The 21,514-nt window shown below is 50.7% G+C and overlaps 1 protein-coding gene and 1 long non-coding RNA gene across 2 annotated transcripts; one reads left to right on the top strand and one right to left on the bottom strand.

Annotated features, from left to right (window-relative positions):
* Positions 1-126: 126 nt before the first annotated feature.
* LOC142055821 (uncharacterized) lies at positions 127-4,173 on the bottom strand. Its single transcript, XR_012660073.1, has 3 exons — positions 4,086-4,173; positions 3,491-3,568; positions 127-1,119 (listed from the first exon to the last, which is right to left on the bottom strand). It is a non-coding gene; the product is annotated as an uncharacterized LOC142055821 (long non-coding RNA).
* Positions 4,174-4,773: 600 nt separating this feature from the next.
* Positions 4,774-21,235, top strand: FOSL2 (FOS like 2, AP-1 transcription factor subunit). The gene is made up of 4 exons (XM_075089107.1): positions 4,774-5,239; positions 11,158-11,412; positions 15,084-15,191; positions 16,610-21,235. Exons 1-4 carry the CDS (start codon positions 5,141-5,143, stop codon positions 17,117-17,119), a joined length of 972 nt encoding a protein of 323 aa, XP_074945208.1. The 5' UTR covers positions 4,774-5,140; the 3' UTR covers positions 17,120-21,235.
* The last annotated feature ends 279 nt before the right edge of the window (positions 21,236-21,514 follow it).

Genomic DNA, 21,514 nt, shown 5'->3' with positions numbered 1-21,514 from the left:
TGCCAGAGGGGTTTGGTGCTGATACTGCCACAGGACCGCTCTGCTGCTGCCCTGCCTGCATCCCAGGCCCTTGGCATCACCCAACCCCGGTTCCAAAGAGGGACGAGCATCACAGCATCTGGTTTTACCCTGGGCTTTTATTAGCATCAGGATTGGTAAAGAGTTAAACGATGTCACCTTGTCACCAGGCTGTGGTAAGAGTGGCAGGAGGATGCGTATCATTACCTTGAACAGGATGCATGACAGCGCTCACCCCACCAGGAGCCAAGAACGTGGGGCCAAGCCAGCAGCACACTTGAACACAGGGACCATCTCACTGCAGTCGCCTGAGATCAACTGAGGGGAGTGACTCCCTGCCCTAAAGATATGGTGTGGTGCTGGAGTGGGGCCCTATGGCCACTGTGCATCCTCCTGAAAACAACGGGATTATCGGCAGGAGAGGGGGGCTCCGTGGTCCAATAGTACACGAGTAGGAAAAGCATTCTGCTTGGCAAAAGGTGTTTGCCGAACCACGTCCAGAAACCCTTTGAAGCAGAAAACCTCCCTTCTCCCTTGGATACACTGGAGTACTTAATAAATAACTGTAATTAAGTGTGAGGTGGTAGCTTAAGAGCTCGTTCCCAGAAGTTAACATCAAAACGCTTGCTCTTAGCACTTAGGGAGACAATATGAAAGCAGACTTCATGCACAGATGAAAGTACAGATGTCAGGAAGGACTGGAGAGCACTGGAAATGCATACGCTGCTTCTTCAGAGAGCTCAAGGAAAAGGTCTCAGGAAGCAACAGAGCTGTCACTTGTGTAATAGAAGTCCTTTTTAATGAACAGTGACCAAGCCAGCGCCAATTTGGGGGAGCTGGGAGTGAGTTTTAAAACAGGAGATGAGGAATCATGTGGGGAGAAGAGGTGCGTGTCCTTTCCTGGGCTGTCCCGCAGCTCCCCACACCACGGCCAGTGCTGAGCGGCCACAGTCCTGCCACCCACCTCTGGAGCTGCCCCCCAGCCCAGGGGATGCCCTGCCCTGCAGCGGGGACAGCCACAGTAGGTCTCAGCTGTCCTTCACAGGTGACAGTGCACATTTAGGGGGAAATGATTACTGCAGGCTTCTTCACAGGAGATATCTAAAGGGTTGTTAAAAAAAAAAAGGGGTGAGGAGAAAGAGGAACATGGTTGCAATTCTACCCCTTGATCACAAATCAGTGATTTTGCCCTTAGGCAGGTGGCACAACTACATGGCTGGTGCAGCCCAGCACCGCAGTGGAGGCTGGAGAAGGAGGTCCTAACTGCAGGCTCTGCCACGCGCTTGCCAAGGGCCAAGTCTAAGCTGCTGCCGAGCACCCTTACCCTCCGCTCCTGTAAAAACATGGTGAAAAGCATTCCCAGGTCTGGGTTTCAGTCTCCTAATTGCTCCCAAAATCCAGAAGCACAAGGAGCCAAGGTCTCATTTGCTTTACAATGATCCTCTCCTGCCCTGGAACCTGGGCTGGTCTTAATTTGTCTATGGTTCAGGCAAGAATGGACTAGGCAGGCGTACATGTTATCTCTTGTTTTTTTGGAAGCTGGAACCTATTGCACAACGAAGCTCGGTCTGGATGCAGATTGAAAATGCATGTGTCTGGGGCACCACGAGCCAGGCTAGTCTGAGCTACTTTGATCCAAAAAAAAAAAAAAGAAATTATTATGAAGGGCTGATAGGGAATGAGGAGTGTCCATGGGGCTGATTATTTTTGCCTCATGGGACATACCGAGCACTTCCGTGCGCATGAGCCTGTCTTAGCCAGAAGGGAGTTTGCACTCCCAGGCCAGAAGAAACTCTAGAGGAGTCAACGTAAATACACGGTAAAACTTCAGCATCGCATCTGGGAGCTGTGGGTCAGGCACTTGCGGAGGGCAAGGTGGTGCCCATCCAGCCGTGGAGGAAGTTCACTGCCTGACAGTAGCTGAGGGTTTGGCCTCAGGTGCGCTTCCAGCTTCCTACACCTCTTGCAGGGCTTTTAACTTGAGGATTTACAAGTGTCAACTAATTGCATCCACATTAACTGCAGCCGAATATTAAAACAGCACTTGAATGTCATTTCAAATGAGCTGTTCCCAGGCCAGGTCTCATGAAAATTCAGCAGGATGGGGGTGCAGATGTGCCAAAATCACATTGGAATAATGTATGAAAACAATGCTTGAAACGTTTGCACTTCACCAGAAACGTGAGAAGAGCAGGCATTTTAGATTTAACGATCTGCTGAAGAAAAATTATAGAAACAATTCCAGGAGGGGGGTTGAGAAACCCCCTCTCTCTTCCTCTCACAAAATGCCTCAACACTAATGCTCGAGCACACCCGTCTCTGCCCCTGCACCCCATTTCTGGCCGTCTCTTGCTCCCTGCACCAAATACTTTTGCATTCCTCACTACACAGTAGCATAGTTTCTACAAGCCCACCAGCCTGATTTAAAACATGACCAAAGCTGGGGCTGGAGGCCCCAGATGACAGTAGTGGTTCCCAATGCCTGGTAAACCCCAGGGGCCAGCAGCAGCCTCCACCTGAGGAGAGCTGGAGGCAGAGCCAAGGGAGGTGACCAGTCAAAACCCAACCCCTTTTGTTAAGTTTCTCTATAACAATGCCTGTTTTCCCCCTCTTTCTTCATCTCTTAACAACTGCAGCCCAATTCCTCTCACATCTTGAACTAATTCTCTTTCCAGCAGAAAGAAGCACGTGCAGATCATCTGCCTGACGTACAACCCAAGGGGAAAACCACGTCACAGCCTCACGTGCCTGATAAAGCACCTCTCCCCCTCCCCAGCCCCTTGCTCCTAACACAATGCAAGTTAGAAGCACGGGTTTAGTTTTACAGCCCTGTCCCTGCCTCCCCCAAAGTCAGATGCTGCGGCTAATTCAGAGGGAGAATTTCAATTGCCTGGAAAATTAAGGTGCTGAAAACCAAACGGCATCAGCAGGAGTTTTAGTCCCAAATGCCTGGCTCAGTGCTAAAAAAGAGTCGGGTGCTGAAGGCACATCACTGATGGGCTGCTTCTTTTCAGAGTTCCCCGAAGGCTCTGGGATGGGGATGGGTGCTGTCCCTCCCTTCCCAAGGAGGACAGTGCAAATGGAGGAAAGCCTCAGATGAGCTCCTGTGGGAGAATACTTTGCCCGTGAGACAACTTAAATGGGATTCTATAGCTTGAACTTAGATGACTTCTCCTTCCCTACCACCAAAAAGGACATGCTCAGGGCCGGGTGAGTCCTCTAGGGGGATGAAAATGAGACATTTCGGGTCTAAAAGCAGCATTTTAGCAATCTGTAACCTAGCATCGTTGCTGTATTCACTGCGGGTCACCCAAGAGCGCACGTTCTCTGTGCGGATGGCTCTGCTCTATCTGCTTCCACCACCTTCCAGCCCGTGCCAGCCAGTGACATGGTAATGCCACAGCCACCTGAGGCGGGCTCTTACAGACCTTGCCCCAGGAGTTTCTACTGCAGGGAAGGCTAGGGCTGTTACCTGCTGTTCCCATGACTTACTCTGGCTTGGAGGCCTGGATTTGGCCCTGCAGCCAGCTCCCAGGAGGATGGAGGGGGTCTGTTGAAAAAATAAGTTTAAAAATGAAACTAAAAATTAAGGAAAAAAAAAAAAAGAAAAATAAGAGTAAATATAAAAAATAAAATTAAGAATAAAAATAAAATTAAAATAATAAAAATTTTTAAAATAAAAATAAATAAGAAAAGAAAAATAAAAGAGGAAAATAAAATTTAAGAGAAATGAAAGAAAAATAGAATTAAAATTTAATTTAAAATATAATAAAAATTAATGAAATAAAAAGAAGTTGAAAATATTTTTTAAAAGTAAAAAATAAAAATAGGTTAGCTATTGTTTAGTTATAAAATCTAGCCGAGCCTAACACTTGTTTTGTCGATGCTGTGCAGAAACGCAGCAAGCACCGGGTCCCATCCGCCTCCCTGCAGGGCGGGGGGCTGGATAGCTCCCCTCGTATCAACCCCTCGCCGAGCCACCGCGGCGGGGAAAACCCCATCCGAGGCGCGAAATTTGCTCCCCGTTCCCCCAAAACCTCACCCCCCCGCCCCGCGCCGCGCCTCACCTTCCCAGGGTGCGCCTGTCCCTTTAAATCCCGGCGGCGGAGCCAGGGAATCCCTCTGGTAGCGCGTCATCCGCAGCAAGGAAACCCGCTGGCGTCGTGCGACGCAAATGACCATTTTTGGCAACGTGCGACAACGGACGGGACCAAACGGGGCGGGGGGAGGCGGGGTCTGACGGGAACACGCCGCCGCGACGCCCACGCCCACCCACCCGCCCCGCCCGGACCCGCGTTCCACGCGGGTCCGGGCGGGGCGGGTGGGTGGGCGTGGGCGTCGGGGCGTGGGCGTCGGGGGCGGGCGCCGTCCCCATCTCCCCGTCCCGCCCCCCCGCGGCGAGAGCAGGTGGGAGGCTCCGTTCTGGCAAAGGTGGGGCCGGTGCTCCGCGGGTTTGACGTGTGCGGGTGCACATGGTGCGGGCGGATAATAAGCGAGTGGGACCGGGGCGATGCCATTGCTCTGAGTCACCGCGGGTGCGCGGAGCTCCCGCTCGTCCTACCGGGGAGCCGCGGGGTGTAAGACCCGGTTGAGTCACCCCAGCGCCGGGAAAAGGGGCGGCCGGTGGTGGTGGAGGAGGAGGTGGTTGGTGGTGGTGTTGGAGGGGGGGTAGAGGAAGAGGAGGGGGGGGGCGGAGGGCAACCGCTCCGCCTGCAGCCCCCGGGGCCGGGGCCGCTCCGCCGGCGGGACGAGTCTCGCCGGGCAGCGCGGAGAGAGGACATCGCCTGCGCCCGCCGCTCCGCTCCCGTCCCGTCCCGTCCCGCCGGGGCTCCGCTGCCGCCCGACCCTCTTTTATCTTTTTTTTTTTTCTTCCTCCCCATTTTTCTTTTTTGCTTTTCACCTTCCCCCCCCCCCCCCGCCTTCTCCCTCCTCCCAAGCCTTTTGGGTTTTTTGGTTTGCTTTGTTTTTTGTTTTTCCCTCGCCTCTCCGCGGCGAGCGTTGGGAGGCGAAAGGCGAGAGCCGAAGAGGTCGGGAGGGAGAAGGGGGCGGGGAGACGGCGAGGGAGCGGCGGGTGTCGGTGCGGGAAGGCGGGGACGCGGCTCCCCCAGTCCGACCTCGGACCATGTACCAGGACTACCCCGGGAACTTCGACACCTCCTCCAGAGGCAGCAGCGGCTCCCCAGGACATCCCGAGACCTACTCCAGCGGCGCAGCCCAGCAGGTAGGGCCGGGCTCTGCCCCTCTCCACCGGTCCCTTCCCGGGGGGGTTGCTGCCAGCGCTCCCGGCACGGGAGTTTCGCCGCCACGCCCGGGGAGCGGCGCTTCCTCCGCGGTGAAGGCGCGGGCGCCCGGCGGGGAGGCGCCGTCGGTTCCCGGGCGCGGGCTGTGCCCGCAGCAGCCGCTCTCCCTCCCTTCCCTCCCTCCCTCCCTTCCCGACCCGGAGCGAGCGCCGCGACCCTTCCCCGCGGGACGCGGAGCGGAGTTCCTCTCCGGTGGGCTCCCGGCGGTGCCCACCCGGGTCCGGGGGTGTCGCGGGAGGCAGCGGCCTGCCCGGGGCGGGGAGGGAGGAAGCCGCCTCGCCGCCCCGGCCGCAGGTGGAGCGGGGCCCGCGGGTGTCGGTGGGGACCCGCCGCCGAGGCGGGCCGGGACCGGCTCGGAAATCCAAGGGGGTCCCTCCGGGGACCCCTGCTCCGAGGCCGGTAACGCGAATACGGGGGCGCATCTGACTCTTCCTCCTTCCTGCTTTTGTTCTCCTCGGGAGCGCCTCTGTCCCCGCGTTCGCCGCCCCGTCCCGGGCACCGGGGGCCGGCCGGGGCTCGCTGGCACCGGTTCGGGCGTCTTCCCTGGGACTTCGGGAGGCGCCGCCTGAGCCACTTCCCAAGCGCTGTTGCAGCCACCGTAAAACACGCAGGGCACGGCGCGCAGCGGGCTCTAGCTTTGTCAAGACTCTAAAGCGGTCGCCCCGCTTGTCACACTCACCCCCCCACCCCCCCCCACCCAAACTTTGGCTCCGTGGCGGTGACGTTCTCTCTGCCTCTCCCACCGCTGAGAGCCGGTGGCCGGCGGCGTGCCGCCCGCCCCTGCCCGCTGCCCTCCCGCTCCTTGGCTGTACCGGCAGCTACAGCCTTGGCGAGGGCTCCTGCCCCGGCGGAGCTTCCCGGGGAGCCGCCGGAGCCCTCCCTGGCCACCGGCCGCCTTCCCCCGCAAACTCCGGCTGCCGGGCGGCACTTGAAGAATGGGAGATATTTCCTGTGGAAGCGGCGTGAACTCACGGACCTAAAAGTCTAGCCGGGTGGTTTGAGGCTTTGGTGGTTGCTTCCCCCCCCCCCTTTTTCATTTTCCTAAGAAAACATCTCGGAGTGGCTTATATGCCTACATCGACTAAATCCACCACTTCTGGGGAAGGCATTACACAATCGGGCCAGTTATACAAACCTGGGTTATTTCATAACTTGTTTACATCAGCTGGTCCAGCCTCACTTTTTTTTTCTCCTTCGCTTTTTCAGAGTTAGTCTCCCCCCCCCGCCCCCCAATATTATTATTTCTTGTGTGGCTTGTATGAGCGAACTGGCAGCGTGAGCCCATTGCTGTCTTCGCATCGAAAAGTCATAGGATCGTTTAAAAAAAAGAAAAGAAAAAAAAAAAAAGTCCAGTCTTAAACTTTGCCAACCGTACCAGCCCGTGACATTCCTCACATTAAAGAAGTTTTACCAGAAATGACTCGCCGCCGCTCCCCGCCTGCTCCAAACGCATCTCGCTGGTGCCCTCTGCGGGCTGCGAGGTTTCCAGGGATTGTTGCTCGGCTCCGGCTTATTCCCGGTCTTACAGTAAATACCAGGACAAGGTGGGGGAGCGGGAAGGGGGGCTGAGAAGCTGGACGCGCCCGGCAGGCAGCAAATCCTTCGCTCTCCCTTTCCTCCTCCGGCCCAGCAGCTGCGCTCGATTCAAGCAATTGCTGCGGGAGGTTGTGAAACTCCGGCGCTTAATACTTGAGCTGTCGAGGTCCGACCGATATCTGGGTTTTCCCCTTTTTATTTTCTGGGGCTGCGCACCTTCCCCAGGCAGCCGGCGTGCGTGGCGCTCGGTACGGGGGCCAGAGCCCAGTCTCTAGGGTTGCTATCTTAAACGGGGCTTTGAGCAGGACGCTGGCTTAGCAAGAACAGAAATGTTTTCTTTGAGAACCTGGGAGATTTCTCAGGGCCTTGTGCGTCGTCTTTCGCTTGATCCTTACAGATGTTGTAGATTAGGATCAAATGTAAGTGTTGCCTTTACCCTAGCAGTCGGGCTGTTCTGATTCTGGTCCATGGAGATCTGCAGAGTTTTACTGCTACAGAAAATATGCATTGTAGAAATTTTTTCTTCAGTGAGTTGTTTTTTCTTTTTTCCCCAAAGCACGAAAAGATGCATCGGTCACATGTTTAAGTGGAAACTGTGTCTCTGAGCCAAAACTTTGATGCTTTTTAATTATTTTTCCCATACAACACAGCACTGGAACATTTTTCTTTTAAGTTGCGTGTCATGCTATTTTCCTAATCACTGACTTGCCATGTGGTAAACATAGACTTAATGGGAAGAGTTTCTGTACTTTTTCAGACCGACTTTCCCCTCAAATATCCCAGCACTGTGTCCAGTTTTCCTTCAAGGAGATGCTCAACATGGGAGAGCCATCGGGGCTGTACGTTTATTAGAGGACATAACCTATACACCCTATATTTGATAACTGAGTCGTTGTTAAAGATTCTCTGCGTGGCTTTTTGGTGGTTTTGTTGTTGGGTTTGTTTTTTTCCACGACCATTGTAACCATTTCTAGACTGGTTTCTGGTGCTGCTCAGCACTTGCAGGTATGGATTTAACTGAAGATCGCAAGGGGAGCAGAGATACAATGGAGTGTGGTATAGAAACTCCTCGTTAAGATGGAGAAGGGGACCAGGGAGCCAAAGCCTAAATGTTCCTGTGCTTCTAGGTTGTGACCTGCTAATGTAGCCTGTCCCTGCCTGTGGCAGGACTCGCTGGAGACTCCCTTGACTATGGATCAGGGAGGCTGCTTTCCAACCCTGTATTTTTAAGGCAGAGCAGAGACTGACCTTGGTCCTTGGCACTCTTAATAATAGGACTCTTTTTGTTTGCTGTTTAGCTGTTGGGTTTTTTTAATGATACCTTCCTCTCCATGTTGCTTGGGTCAGGAGGCAAGTGGCGGCTTCGTGGTTGAGCGTGCGTAGCTCTGCAATCTGGCTATCGCCACATCTTTTCTCTAGCACTGTGTGAATTCCTTGTAGGTAAGGAGAACTGAGAGCTGGCAGAGTTGCCTCCAGGAGCCTCTCCTGGGTCGGGAGAGGAGAGCTGCTAGTGTCCTGGTCAAGGAAATGGCAGGAGGGGGTCTGGAAGAAGGAGAAATGGGGGGTGGGTGAGGGCAGGCGGTGCTGCCAGACTGGCAGCAGGATTGAAGCTCTCTGAGGGGAGGGAGGAATGAAGAGAGCAAACCTAGGGCTGCAGTTTGAGGAAAGGTCTGGAGCTCCAAACTGAGGAGGCCAGTGCCCGAAGGGGCTGTGCTGGAGAGGTGGCAGGGCATTTGGGGGCCTGCCACTGAAACCAACAGTGTCCCAGAGGTCAGAGCTGGCTGCCATCTGGGGGCATGCAGGGTTTTGGCACGGCAAAGCCGATCCAGTGCAACGTCCTAGCACGGTAAGTGAGGTATGTGGGGAAAGCCTGGCCAGACAGGAAGCAATGCCTGTAAAACCCAGCAGTAGGCTGAGCACCCTGTACCTGAAGACTCAGCCTGTCACAGCAGTGTCTCTCTTAATTAGTTACCTGGGAAAGATACTGCCTTTGGAAAATACAGAATACAGGTTTGGGGTAATTTTTTAAGGTAGTTTGAGGGATTAGAAAGGAAGCTGGTGACAGAGGTGGAGCATGGCACAGACTGGGACTGCAGTCCAGCTGGTCTCCTCCCTGGTTCTGCAAGCAAGCACCGTGGAGCTGCAGAGGGATGGGGCTGAACTGAGCAGCTCCCTCTTGCTGTCCAGGAGATCTCCACTAGTGATACAGAAGGGTCCTAGGTCAAATGCAAGAGTGACTGCGAGTGGAGTAGTCACTTTATTAATAACTCAGAGCCGGATCCTTGTGTCAGACACTTGTATCTTAGGTGGCTGATTTGTTGGTGGATCTGACTCTACTTCTGATGGGAATTTTTAGCAGGTCGTTGGGTGGCACTGCTGCAAAGGTCATTTTGTCTGGAATGCAAATGGTGTCTTTCAATAGCAAAGCACCAAAATAGCTCTAAACAGCCATAGCTTTTTAGTGTCCCCGCAAAAAAGACAGGACTCTTCTCTGCTTTTTGGGTACAGGAGGGATAGTGGCACAGGTGGGCAAAGATCATGGTAGAAGCCACTTGTGGAGCTGGAAGCGGAACTTGTGTCCCCTGAGCACCTGTGGCTTAACTAGTCTTGACCTTCCTCCCTTCTGCAAGGTTACGATCCCTTTGTTATGGTGTTATGGTTGTGGAGGCACCAAGGCATCCTCTCCTGTGCCATCTGGTCACAGCCTACACTGGGCAGAGCAGAGGAGGGGCTTTGCTCTTGTAAATTCCTCTGCAGTGTTTGCAGCTCTGGCCCTCTAGTTAACCGGGAGAGGTCACAAAGACAGCATGCACTCTGAAATGTGGGGTATGCTGAGGCTGTGCTGGACTTGAGCTCCAGGTAAATCTCAGGTTCTGGTGCGGCTTTTGCCAAGGTCTCAGTGCAGGTGTCATCCTGGATGTGTAACTCCCCCACCCGCATAACTCGATTCTCTTTCCTTCTCTCATCCTTTCTTGCTAGATTTTGAGCTGTCCAAGCTGTACGTTGACATTTGTCGGTATTCAGACTGGATCTTCTGGTCTCCAGGCATTGGCAGCTTAACTTATCATGGCTAATATGGACCCAAAATGCTGTAGCTATCAGAATGTGAAGCACTGTTTGCAGCAGCCTTGGTTTAACAAAGCACTTAAGGTGCTTGATTAGACACACCCTGAAAAGGAAATCTGTGTTGAAGTGGTGTCCCTTACCTGGGATGCTGAGCTGAGCTGAGGTCGGGTTGATGCAAGGGCTCTTGCTTCTCTGGAAAGCTAGTTTGTTGACCCAAGAACGTACATGTTTCATGGGATCATTTCATGGCTTACGAATGGGTGGTAGTGGCGGCTACTGGTTCTACAAGACCTGTCCCTTGCATGGGGGTTGCTGAAGCAAAGCGTGTTTGTCTGTAAAACAGAGTCTCACCATTGAAAGCCTCCTCAAGGAGCTCAGCATAGACAAAAGCATTCTTTCTCTCCTGCTTCCCCCTCCGGGGACAAGCAATTGTTTTCCTTGCAGTTTAGTGCCAGCATATTATCCAGATGGATTTACCTCTGTCTGAAACAAGGTGTACATGTATTTTGGAGATCATTACCTGCTGCCTTGGTTTTAATGCTGCCTTGTTTTGTCTAGACAGTGCAGAGAGCTGCAGGGAACTTGTCCGATCTGAATCCTAAGACCTATTTTATAGGCTGCTATTAAAATACATATCCTTGCACGTAACCGTCCTGGGGCCGGATTGCTCGCCCTGTGTGTGCGGCGAGCGCAGAACCACTGAACAAGAAGCAAGCTGCTGTTCTTGCCCTACCAAACCCTATATGGGCCAAGCCCAAATTTCAGGGGAATCCTTTGGTAGAAGAAGGCTTTGCTCTGCTTGGTAACGGCAATTCAGAACTGAAGTTTCTCTTCCTTTTCTTTGGACTGGCAGAGAAGTGTTTTTCTAGAAACTCCTTAATTCCCCTTTTGCTCCACACCGGAAGGAACGGTGGGCACGGGACGCTGCCCAGGAAGGGAGGCTGGCGTAGGGGATGCTGGGGACATGTGGGGGGAATGAGGAAGGGGGCTAGGAGAGAGCAGGGCTGACCCAGAAGGGAAGCGTCTGAGCCCAGTGACTTCCTTGGGGCACTGTGGCGGGTGGGGGCAGCCTAGGATGCTGCAGAAGCATAGGCAGCTGGTGCCTTTGCTTCAGGTGCTGCTTTGATCCTCACTGGTCCCGCTTCTGAGGGCCTAGCTGGCTTCTGAGTAACCACTTATGTTCTGCTTTCATTGATGGTTTCTTCTCTCCCCCTTTTCTCCCCGTCTTTCCTCCTAGAAATTTCGAGTAGATATGCCAGGATCAGGCAGTGCTTTTATCCCTACGATCAACGCCATCACAACTAGCCAAGACCTGCAGTGGATGGTCCAACCCACCGTCATCACCTCCATGTCAAGCCCTTACTCTCGCTCACACCCCTACAGCCATCCGCTGCCCCCGCTGTCTTCAGTGGCCGGACACACAGCCCTTCAGCGACCTGGTGTGATCAAAACCATTGGGACCACAGTGGGCCGGAGACGAAGAGATGAGCAGGTAACCATGGTGGTGAGAGTGGCTTGGGGTGCCTCAGAAACAGGCATACAGAGATCCATTCCCACCCCCCATCTGCCTTCTCTTGGGATCTCCTGACCCCATGGGGAAGCGTTGAGGTCTGTCCCCTGCACTGTACAGGTGCTGGGGTTTCTCGGGGTGATGTAGGGTGTAAGCTGGAGGGTGATTTTACTGCTGCTTCCTCATTGTACAGCAATTCTTACCCAATCTCCATCAAACGCTTCACACTACTGGGCCGCATTGTGGCTCGGTTTCAAAAGCAGGTGAAACTCTGAAGTTGAGTCTTGGGTTTCAGTTTGAGTGTCTCTGCAGCTCCAGGCAGAAGGAAACCTCTGCGCAAGCAGAGGAGCTTTTACATAGGTCCTTTACAAAACTCACATCCAAATTACATCAGCTGGTGCTTATGTGCTCTGTGGCAGCTAGTGCTGCTTCTGTCTCACTTTTGGGTGATACCACCAGTACCAGTTAGCATCATGCAGGGAGGAGCAGCTTCCCTAGAGCACCGCAGCTCTAGTAGCAAGAGCCTTCTGGATGCCTGGGGTCTAAATCCATTTTCCCACTACAAACATGCAGTCTCTTGATGGCTTTATAGCAGTGAGGTTGGGATCCCATAAGCAGGGATTTTTCTGCTCCCAACCCAGTGGCATTTTCGTAGCCAGGATGGGGTGGCTTGTGCCACTGCTGCCCCATGCTCAGCCTCCTGATGGGATTAGTGAGCCAGGACCCTGGATCATGTGCTGGGGCAGGTCAGTGGACTTAGATGCAGGTGCCTCATTTTCTAGAAATCCTTTCAGCCCTGTGAATCTCTTCTCAGTAAGAAGCAGCATTTTCCAGGGCTGGCTGGTGAATAGCTATCCACAGTGCTAGGCTGATTTCTTTAAAAAAAAAAAAAAAAAAGAAAAAGAAAAAAGGAAATCTGAATAATCTAGATCTCCCCGAATTGTTCCCAAGCAGCAGTTGTGTGGGTTGCTGCAGAGCAGTGTAACGAGACACTGCGCACCCTCAGTACACCAGCACATGCTATTACATGAGGTCTGTTTCTAATAAGACTCACCAGCCCTACTTTTACTTCCACGTCATCTGTTTTGATTCACAGGCTAGTTATTTTATGTGGAGTCGCTCTCTGGTTTAGACCAGAGAAGCAGGGAAGGGGTTAAAGTCACTTTTCCAGAGTGAGCTGCACCTCTGTGCAGGCAGCCAGTGAGGGTGCGCTGAGGACCCGCTTTTGGGAGGAAGGATGGGGCAGCCATGGTGGTTCGGGTATGTGCCAGCCCTTTCCACCAGCCAGAGTTACCTACTGGTTCCCCACATGCAGGGCTGGTGTCCAAAACCAGGAAACCTCTCACGAGAACTGGGGGAATAATTAGCAACAACTAATTTGTTTGACAAATGCTGCCTCTGTGTTCACAAATTGGCCGTGAAGAGATCACCATATTCTCCGCTTTATTTGTTGTTCGGAGTTATTTGCTGAAGGATTCCTGCCAAGCAATTCCTGGCCTGTGGCTTGTTTGCAAGCCGTTCATTGTGGGTCATTCAAAGCCAAGTCCTTTTGATTAGACACGTGCTAAGGCAGTACCCGGGTGCTTTACCGTGGCACTTTGGCTCAGGTTTCCGCTGTTGGTGCTTTGAACACCGCATCGGAGTGCCTTTTTGGAAAACACTGTGTAACGCGTTATGAAAAGAGCCTGTTTTCATGAACGCTTCTGCCAGCAAATGCACGTATTGGGCTTGGACAGGCTACAGATAACACGTACAGCAGGGGCACGAAGAGTGCCAAATCCAACTGCTTTCAAACAAATCCAGCAACTGCTGACAGAATATTCCTTTTTAGACCTGTATAATGTTACATGTGTCCAGATTAGGGGCTTCAGCCCTGTCTATGAGATTTTTGCAAAGCATAGTCTCTGAGACAGATAATTTTAAAATGATGGAGGGCTCTTGGAGGAGAAATTTCAGTCCCAACATGTTTCAGTAAGGTCTGTGCTTCTAAAGCATGAAAGGACTCCTGAAAACTGCATGCAGAGGCCCCAAATCAGCATAGAATTTGTGTGCATGCTTAATGCTTTGCCATACTGCAGATACTTGTGTGCAAATACATTCTTACCCTGCACACATATGGGCTGGAAAGTCAGCTGTAGTGGGGAGAGCAGTGCCTGCAGGGGCTTCTTACTGGGGGGGGTGTGCCAAAATCCTACCAGCTGCTGCCCAGCAGGGTGGAGGTACCCTTCACACCAAGATGGAGCGCTGTGATCTGCTGATGGAAAAGCTTTCAGGCCCAAAACCTGTGTCCTGAACTCCCAGAAGTGCTTGTGTTGCTGGATGTGCATCCGGGAGCTCATGCTGCATGCAGGTGAAATTGCAAGCATGGACTGGATGCCCCCCCAAAAAAAGCAGAACTGAGTGAGGGGAATGCCCAGTGGCTGAAGTAAACTCCCCGAAACTGCAAAGATCAAAATTAAGGAAATAAAGCAAACCAAAACAAACCAGAATGAGGTTAGACTAAAACTAACACTAAAAAGAAAAGACAGTAAAAGGGTGGATGTCTCGTTTGTGATTTTGACAGCCCCTGAAGATATTAAAACTGAAAGCTTTTTATAAAAACGTTTTTCTTTCCATTCTCTGCTGGCACTACGTGAGAACTGACACGTGCTTTGCAGGGTGTTCCTTTCACTTTTGTTTGCAGTCGCTGGGCCAAAGGCCCCACAGCACATGCCAGCCCAGCGAGGCTGAAATGCAGGGCATGAGGTTGGTCCGCAGCAGAGGGTGCCTGGCCAAGTGCGTGCTGTGAATCCCCATGGCCATCTATTTGCAGCAGCTCCTGCATGCCATGTGCTGCAGCTGTAAGCCAGGCCATGCTGGACCTCTCCATGTGCTGCTGTACCGGCTCTCTGGCCATGGCAGTGGTGCGAGACTATCTGCCACTGCTGGGATTTGTAAAATCTCTTCTCAAACCCCAAAAGTTAGGCCTGACTTGACCAGATCTTGTGGGCTCCTGCTCACTTCCTCTGGTTTTGCAAGAGTGTTGTTTGATGGGTTTCTATGGAATGGCTCCTGATTTACATCAGTAGGGATGTCAGCTGGCCTCAGGAAGCCCTTCATATCACTGGAGCCTTGCCTGCTGATGCAAGAAGCGCAGTGTGTTATCTCACTGAGTGCTCGAAAATGTGAGGTCAGATTTTTGGGTGGTATAAATCATTGTTGCTTCACGGACTTCATGGGAGCTCTGCTGATCTCCCTGTCTCCCCATCCCTGACCTTCAAGCTAACAACTATTTTTGTGTGGGAAGGAGCAGATAGTTTCTTTCAAGAAAAAGGCACTTACAACATCGTGCTCTGGTTTTGCTTAATGTACCACCCAAGTTGTGAAACAATCAGAGCATCTTTTATCTGTTTGGCCTTGGTGCAGATTCACTGTCCTCTTACACAATCTTCCCCCTGCTCCCTGCTCAGTCTTCTCCTCACCCTTCTGCTAAGACCTGGTGCAGGCAGAGATACTGTGCACTTTCATCTTCTGCTGACATCAGTGAAGAGGGGGAGTGCTCAGCATCCTGCTGGATCAGGCCTTTTTTCTTTGCGTTGCGGTTAAATCCTCACAAACTTCAAGGAATGTCTTGCTCAGATCTGATTGTGGGTTTTCTTGGCACTTGCCCACAGCTGTCGCCTGAGGAAGAAGAGAAGCGAAGGATCCGGAGAGAGAGGAACAAGCTGGCAGCTGCTAAGTGTCGTAACAGGCGTCGAGAGCTAACAGAGAAACTCCAGGCGGTACGTGCTCTGCATACATTTCTCCTTCCGTGTTGCCCACCCTTTGGACCAGTTTGAAGGGCATTGCTCTCCCTCCACTAGCGTGTTTGAGGAAGATGCTACAAAATGCATGCTGCTTTCCACTTCCAAGGGTGCCTGGTGGCTTTGCTCCTACATCAGTGGTGGTGAGGGCTCAGGCCTGGAGCTCAGGAGCCTAAATTTCCCTTACTGACTGCCCAAAATGTCCTAGGAGCTCTCCTCCCTTCTAGCTTCCCAACCAGCACCAGTCTCTCTACCACTGGTCTCCCTCTGTAAGCGGAAATAAAGATGCTGTGCACCTCAGAGGCAGGCTTTAAGGATAAAAACACTGAAGATGGTAGGATCATCCAAAAGCAGTAGAAAATGAGGCAGATGTTATAGGTACTTATCAAAGCCACATCCTTTAGGCTAACCTCTCTTTGGCAGGGGTAACTGATTTCTTGCACAAAGAAAGCACTGCAGACACATGGTCTGGTGCCACGGGGCAAATAACTAGTGAAGCTGGAGAAGGTAGCGATGAGTGCAAGGACTGTGGGGTGGGCTGGCTGAAGAGGAGATAAGGATGAGTTGTGTTGAAAGAGGCTGGAGAGAAGGCTTCAGCACTTCTGCTCAAGAACCAGCCTGGGGCTGGTCATATTCCATGATCTTATTAACAAGTGCAGCAGTGAAAGCACACCAGTGAAATGTACTGCTGACTCAATTTCGGGAGGCATTCTCAGTGTAGGGGAGGCAGGACATCCTATAGGAAGAATTTAAGGATTGTCATGACTAAAGTAATAGAACTGAAAGGAGTGCAAAGTGGGAGGTCATATCCTGAAGGACTGAGGGTGAGTACTTCTGTGAAATGGTGAGCTCCTCATGTAGGAGGGTACTAATTGCTCACAGATTGGCTATGACCCATCAGTGTGATGTGACCCTGGGAAAGGTAAATTTATTAATCCAAGGATTCATCACGGGATGATCCAGTGGAGAAGAAAGTGTTAGTCCTTGCTGTATACTACCTCTGTCTAAGAAGTGAAAAGAACATGACTTACCTGACACAAAAAGTGATGGGGAGGAGATCTGAGTCTCTGCCAAAGTGTCAGGCAGACAGCAAGGGAGAAGTTATTTAACTCACAGGTCAAGACAGAGTGGTAGAAGCTGGCAGTAAGAAAATTAAGCTGAGCTCATGAGAAGGTCGTTTATAACCCTTACGTTGGTGAAGTTTCGGAATAGCCTGCTGGTAGACACATGAAACACAAGATGCTCAGCTGTCAATGACCTGGTGCCTGCTTGGCTCATGAAGAGCCTGGGGTATATCTGCCCATACCTGATGGGAACTGGACTTAATGGCCATGTTCCAGGTGAGGAGCAGTGCCAGAACCTCTGATACTTACTTATTTTGTCCTTTTTGTCTGCAGGAAACTGAAGTGCTGGAGGAGGAGAAGTCAGTGCTGCAAAAGGAGATTGCTGAGCTCCAGAAGGAGAAAGAGAAGCTGGAGTTTATGCTGGTGGCTCACAGCCCTGTGTGTAAAATCAGCCCTGAGGAACGTCGGAGCCCACCATCCAGCAGCCTCCAGAGCGTTCGGACTGGAGCAAGCGGAGCGGTGGTGGTGAAGCAAGAGCCTGTGGAGGAGGAGATCCCATCTTCCTCTTTGGTCCTTGACAAAGCCCAGAGGTCTGTCATTAAGCCTATCAGCATTGCTGGAGGTTTTTATGGGGAGGAGGCACTCAACACTCCCATCGTGGTGACCTCAACACCAGCCATCACTCCAGGCTCCTCCAACTTGGTGTTCACCTACCCCAACGTGTTGGATCAGGAGTCTCCTCTCTCCCCATCCGAGTCTTGCTCCAAAGCTCACCGGAGGAGCAGCAGCAGCGGTGACCAGTCCTCGGATTCCTTGAACTCTCCTACTTTGCTGGCGTTGTAATCCCCCTGCGGGCCCCCATTTTGCCAGTGTGTTACATCCCGCCCCCAGCACCATGGGGGGACCCCCCTCCATGGGATTAGAGACAGGCACAGGATCGTTCAAGCACAAGGGCAGCAAGAACAAGGATGGGGAAGTGATGCAGCTCCAGGAATGAGAGTGAGGACCAATGCCAGCTCCCTGGAGGCAGGAAACTGCAAGGGTGGAACTGACGCGCTGGGACTGTTTGGACAGGGTGATGTCCCCACTGTAGGGACTGCCTATGGAAACCTCTCCACGGCTGTAGTGGACTTGGGGAGCACTCCTGGCCAGGACTGAAGGCGAGCTGCAGACAGTTGCTAGTCGTCCCTTTGTGAATTGATCTGATCAGTTGTGCTCTGTGCTTAGATCATTCTGGTTAGCTGATCTTACAACTTCTCTCTTCCATGCCCCACCCCCCCACCCCCCCTGCTTATCATTTCCAATGTTGTCATCCCATGACATTTCATCCAGTTGCTCTGAACTCTAAAGGCTTGTTAGGATCTTTCCTCTCGGGACAGGCTGTGGGAAACATGGTAGGGTTGCCGAGGCAGGAGGGCGATGGCTGGGAGGTCTGGCGAGGGGGTCAGGACCAAGAGGAGCCTGAAGGCTCAGCAGCAAGAGCAGAGCTCATAACTCTGTCCTAGGGCACAGACACAGCAGAGACAGCAGGAGGCTCATGCGGAAACCTTTCTTTTTTTAAAATGTAGATATATTTATCACCTTGGGCTCCTCAAAAAAAAAAAGTTAGCATCTCAGGGCCAAAGTAGCATCGGAAGAGCTGCTGGTCTGGTGCTTAGCAGTGTCTTTGGCAGGGTTTTACCCCAGTTCAGAGGATATAAAATCTGCTGCTTGTTGTTTACTTTTCCTGGGCTGCCTGCTGTCTAGGGAGTATTGCATCTTCTTCCCCATCAGGTTGCCTGACTCAGAGGCTGATCTCTTCCTGTTAATAAATCCTCCCCTCCCCTTGGCAATATTTGCAGAACATGCTACCAAAAAAGAGGTGGCACCACGTGCCTATAAATCTAGGATGGAGATTGGCAGCAGATAAGAGGGTGAAACTAGCTGGCTGTACCCTTGCTGACTTTTTCATGTTGGGAAACAAAGCAGCATGCATCCACCAGTTGATATTAGCAGGTGATTGCTCAGAGATTCCCGATTTCTGATGTTGGAGGGAAGACAGCGGTCCAACCTCCAGCATGGCACAGGCCACAGGGCACTCCTGACCAGGCAGGAATGGCATGGTTGAAGTTGTGACCTGTTTGATAACCAGAGATAATCAGAAGCTCTGTTCTAGTTCAATCACCGTTATTTGTACCTTGGTCTTTGGCCTCTGTTTTTTTTTTTGCATTGTGATAGATCTGGTTTTGTTGGGGTTGATTGGCCTGAAGACAAAAAACAAATCAGGGGGCTCTTCCCCCAGCCCTGGGTCCTCGTCTTCTCCAACCTCTGGGCTTGGCTGCTACTACTAAGTGCTCACAGAGGGCACAAGCTCTCCAGCACTGATGTTCACTACTGAAAACAGTAATGTGCGTAATCTAGTCCTGCTTGGAGCCAAGCTCAATTCCTTTTGATGTCAAGTCACTGACAAACCCTGACCATGTGCACATAGGATTGCCCAGCTTGCCAGCTAAGCTGCTTAGGGGCTAGCTCTTTGGTCCTGCCTGTTGAAGCTGTGGTGGCAGCTATTTATTTTGGTGTGAGATTTTCTTGTTCTTTTATAATATATATTTTTTTAATCAACTAAAACCAGGGTATTTCTTGGTCAGGCTGGACCTGGAGAAATGCAATATGCAATTATAGGGCCAGCCCTGTGAGATGCTAAACTGCATCCCCACCAACTCCGCTGGGAATTAATAGGGTTCAGTCTTGTGGAATCAGACCTTTACTCAGTAGGGCTGGCTTCCCTCAAACCCTGGCCACTGCCCATTCCTTGAATCATTTCAAAGGGACACTACTTTGGCTCTAAAGGTAGGCTTTGCTTTTTTATTACTACTATTATTTTTAAACCCAGGTATTTACCAAACCTGCCAGAAATAGAAATATATGAGTGACCTTTCTGCTTTGTAAAGCTGATTGCAATTCAGACTTTATTGCTTAAACACTTCCATTGTTATACTGGTGCTAGAGTTATCAAAACAACAAAGCTTCCTTTTTAGTAAAATAGACCTTAAAGTTCCCATAGTTAGCACAGAGGATCCTGTTTTCATAGGGCTTTATGTAGATGACATCACTTCAGGTGAAACTGCTGCTTCTCTAACTGTCTCCATTTGCCAGATACTTGTTTGGGCGAGTCTGGATTGAGAATCTAAAACTGTTCAATAAAATGTCTCTGCATGTCATTTCCACCCATTTTTGGGCAGAATGCAACATTGACAAGTGGCGAATCCTAAAGTGATGCAGCTACTTTTGAGGCCAGCTGACCAGGATCGCTGTCTCCCAGATTAGGAGCATTTCTGCTAGGAGTTTCAGGAAGTCAGATGCCTCCTCAAACCTGAGTAAGCCTAACTCCAAGTGGAACAACAGAAAACCACCTTTGCTTTTGCCCATTGAATTGTTGCCAAAAGGAGCTACATCTGGCCCTTGCCCAGTGCCTGCTGCCTCGTCATTGACCTTCTCAGAGACAGGAGAGGATGGTCCCTTTCCTGTCCTGTGGTACTGACGGGAGCGATGTGAAACTGTCCAGAAAAGAGGGTTATTTTCTACTATCGGGAAAAATCCCCGAATACCTTGTGCCTGCCCATTTTTGTCCCTCAAACCTCTCAGAGGATGTCTGTGTTGGGATCACTGGTCTCTTGCCTTCTGTATTTTGTGGATCAGCCTTACTTTTGTTTAGTTTCTGGCAGACAGGTACAACAGCTCTGCTGCTGTTTTGGTCTGGCCCTGCATTCTTCTTTTCAGACTTACTGGTGTGCTTTTTGGGAGTTGACTGTCTTCCCCATCCCCAAAACGGTGTTTTCCACTAATACCTTCCCTGCCAATTCCTAAATATAGTGTCTCCATGTAATGGGGATGCAGGAGCCGTTCCAACTAGTGTCTGACCAAGAGTTGTGAAAGTCAATAGAAAAAGGCCCAGGGAATTTCAGCTGGTCAACCCCCTAGTGACTGGCCCAACAAAGCCTCTAATAATACCTTAAATTAATCAATGCCCAACTGGGAGGAGCACTGGCAGCTGCATTGAAGGAAACATTCAGCTTCTAGGTGATGTTTGCCATTCCAGTTTTGCCTTGTTCCTCCTTTCCCCTTCCCAGTTGTGGCATTGCCTTCATCCATTCCTTTCTTGTAGATGTGGAGACTGGGTAAGTCTCGAACTGCTTGTGGTGTGATGGGATTTGGGACCAACATGCTGGGGACAGTAGCTCTCTGTTGTGTTTTTATAATTATTATTTAAGTGATCTATTTAGTTCATCTGAACCTTTAATTTTGCTGCTTACTGTATGTAGGATCCACCTGGCCTTCATCCTAAATGAAAAGAAAAAACAAAATTAAAACAAACCTACGACACACCCCCCTTCCTCCCTGGTATCTTATTATTTATTGGCAGGCAGACGCCTTGTGCCTGCTCCAGCAGATCTGCCCGCCATTAATTTAACATTCTCCCAAATCACATTCCTGGTGTTTGGTGGTTGCTTCTTTTTTTTTCTTTTGGGGTTTTTTTTTCTTTGTAAAACAGACTTCTGAAATGTAAGAAACCTTATTATGACACTCACAAGTTCATTTTCATTAGGAAGGCCAAGTCAAGCATTTTAAGAGGTGGGGGGAACAATCTACATTTTATTTCTTATTTATTTATCATGTTTACATCTTTTTTTTCCTGTTCAAGACTTGGATATAATAAAGAAAGCATTAAAAATACTCCAATCTTCTTCTTTTTTTTAGGTTAATAATTTTTTTTCTTCTTTAAGTAAAAGTTTCTGGGTTTTGTTGTTGTCTGTATAAAATGTAAAAAGAGATATGTTTCTAAAGATGCATTATCATTCCTCTGTGAACAGTAGGTGGAGTTGAGGACAATTCTCAGAATACAAGATAATAATAAAATCCCATCCTGTTTTACTTAATTGTTCCCCTCCTATCCTGTATGATTAAAGGGTTATTCCACTTTCTTGTTTGTGGTTACTTGATATTAAAACCATATTAAAATGTGTAGAAAATAGGTATTCAATTGTTTTTGCTCAGTGAGAGGATAAACTGTTGTATATATCTTGATATACTGTGTAGTTCGAAGTAACATCAATAAGGGATAGTGCATCTTTATTAGAGCGATAAGTTACTAGTGTCACTAAATTCTACTTTAAGAACCTCAGATACAGAAGGGGCCTGATTCTGATTCTACTCTCCTGGGGGTAAATTGAAAACATCAGTAGCATTTTACTGCTGCAA

Source organism: Phalacrocorax aristotelis, chromosome 3 (genome assembly GCF_949628215.1).
Source record: "Phalacrocorax aristotelis chromosome 3, bGulAri2.1, whole genome shotgun sequence".
Taxonomy (NCBI): domain Eukaryota; kingdom Metazoa; phylum Chordata; class Aves; order Suliformes; family Phalacrocoracidae; genus Phalacrocorax; species Phalacrocorax aristotelis.
Note: the sequence above shows the minus strand (reverse complement) of the source record. Positions and strands in the feature narration are given on the sequence as shown.

Excerpts from the sequence above, each read along its gene's own strand:
- FOSL2 (XM_075089107.1), top strand. The coding sequence starts at position 5,141 with ATGTACCAGGACTACCCCGGGAACTTCGACACCTCCTCCAGAGGCAGC. Across the intron at positions 5,240-11,157 it reads CCAGCGGCGCAGCCCAGCAG|AAATTTCGAGTAGATATGCC; the intron begins GTAGGGCCGGGC and ends CTTTCCTCCTAG. Across the intron at positions 15,192-16,609 it reads TAACAGAGAAACTCCAGGCG|GAAACTGAAGTGCTGGAGGA; the intron begins GTACGTGCTCTG and ends TTTTGTCTGCAG.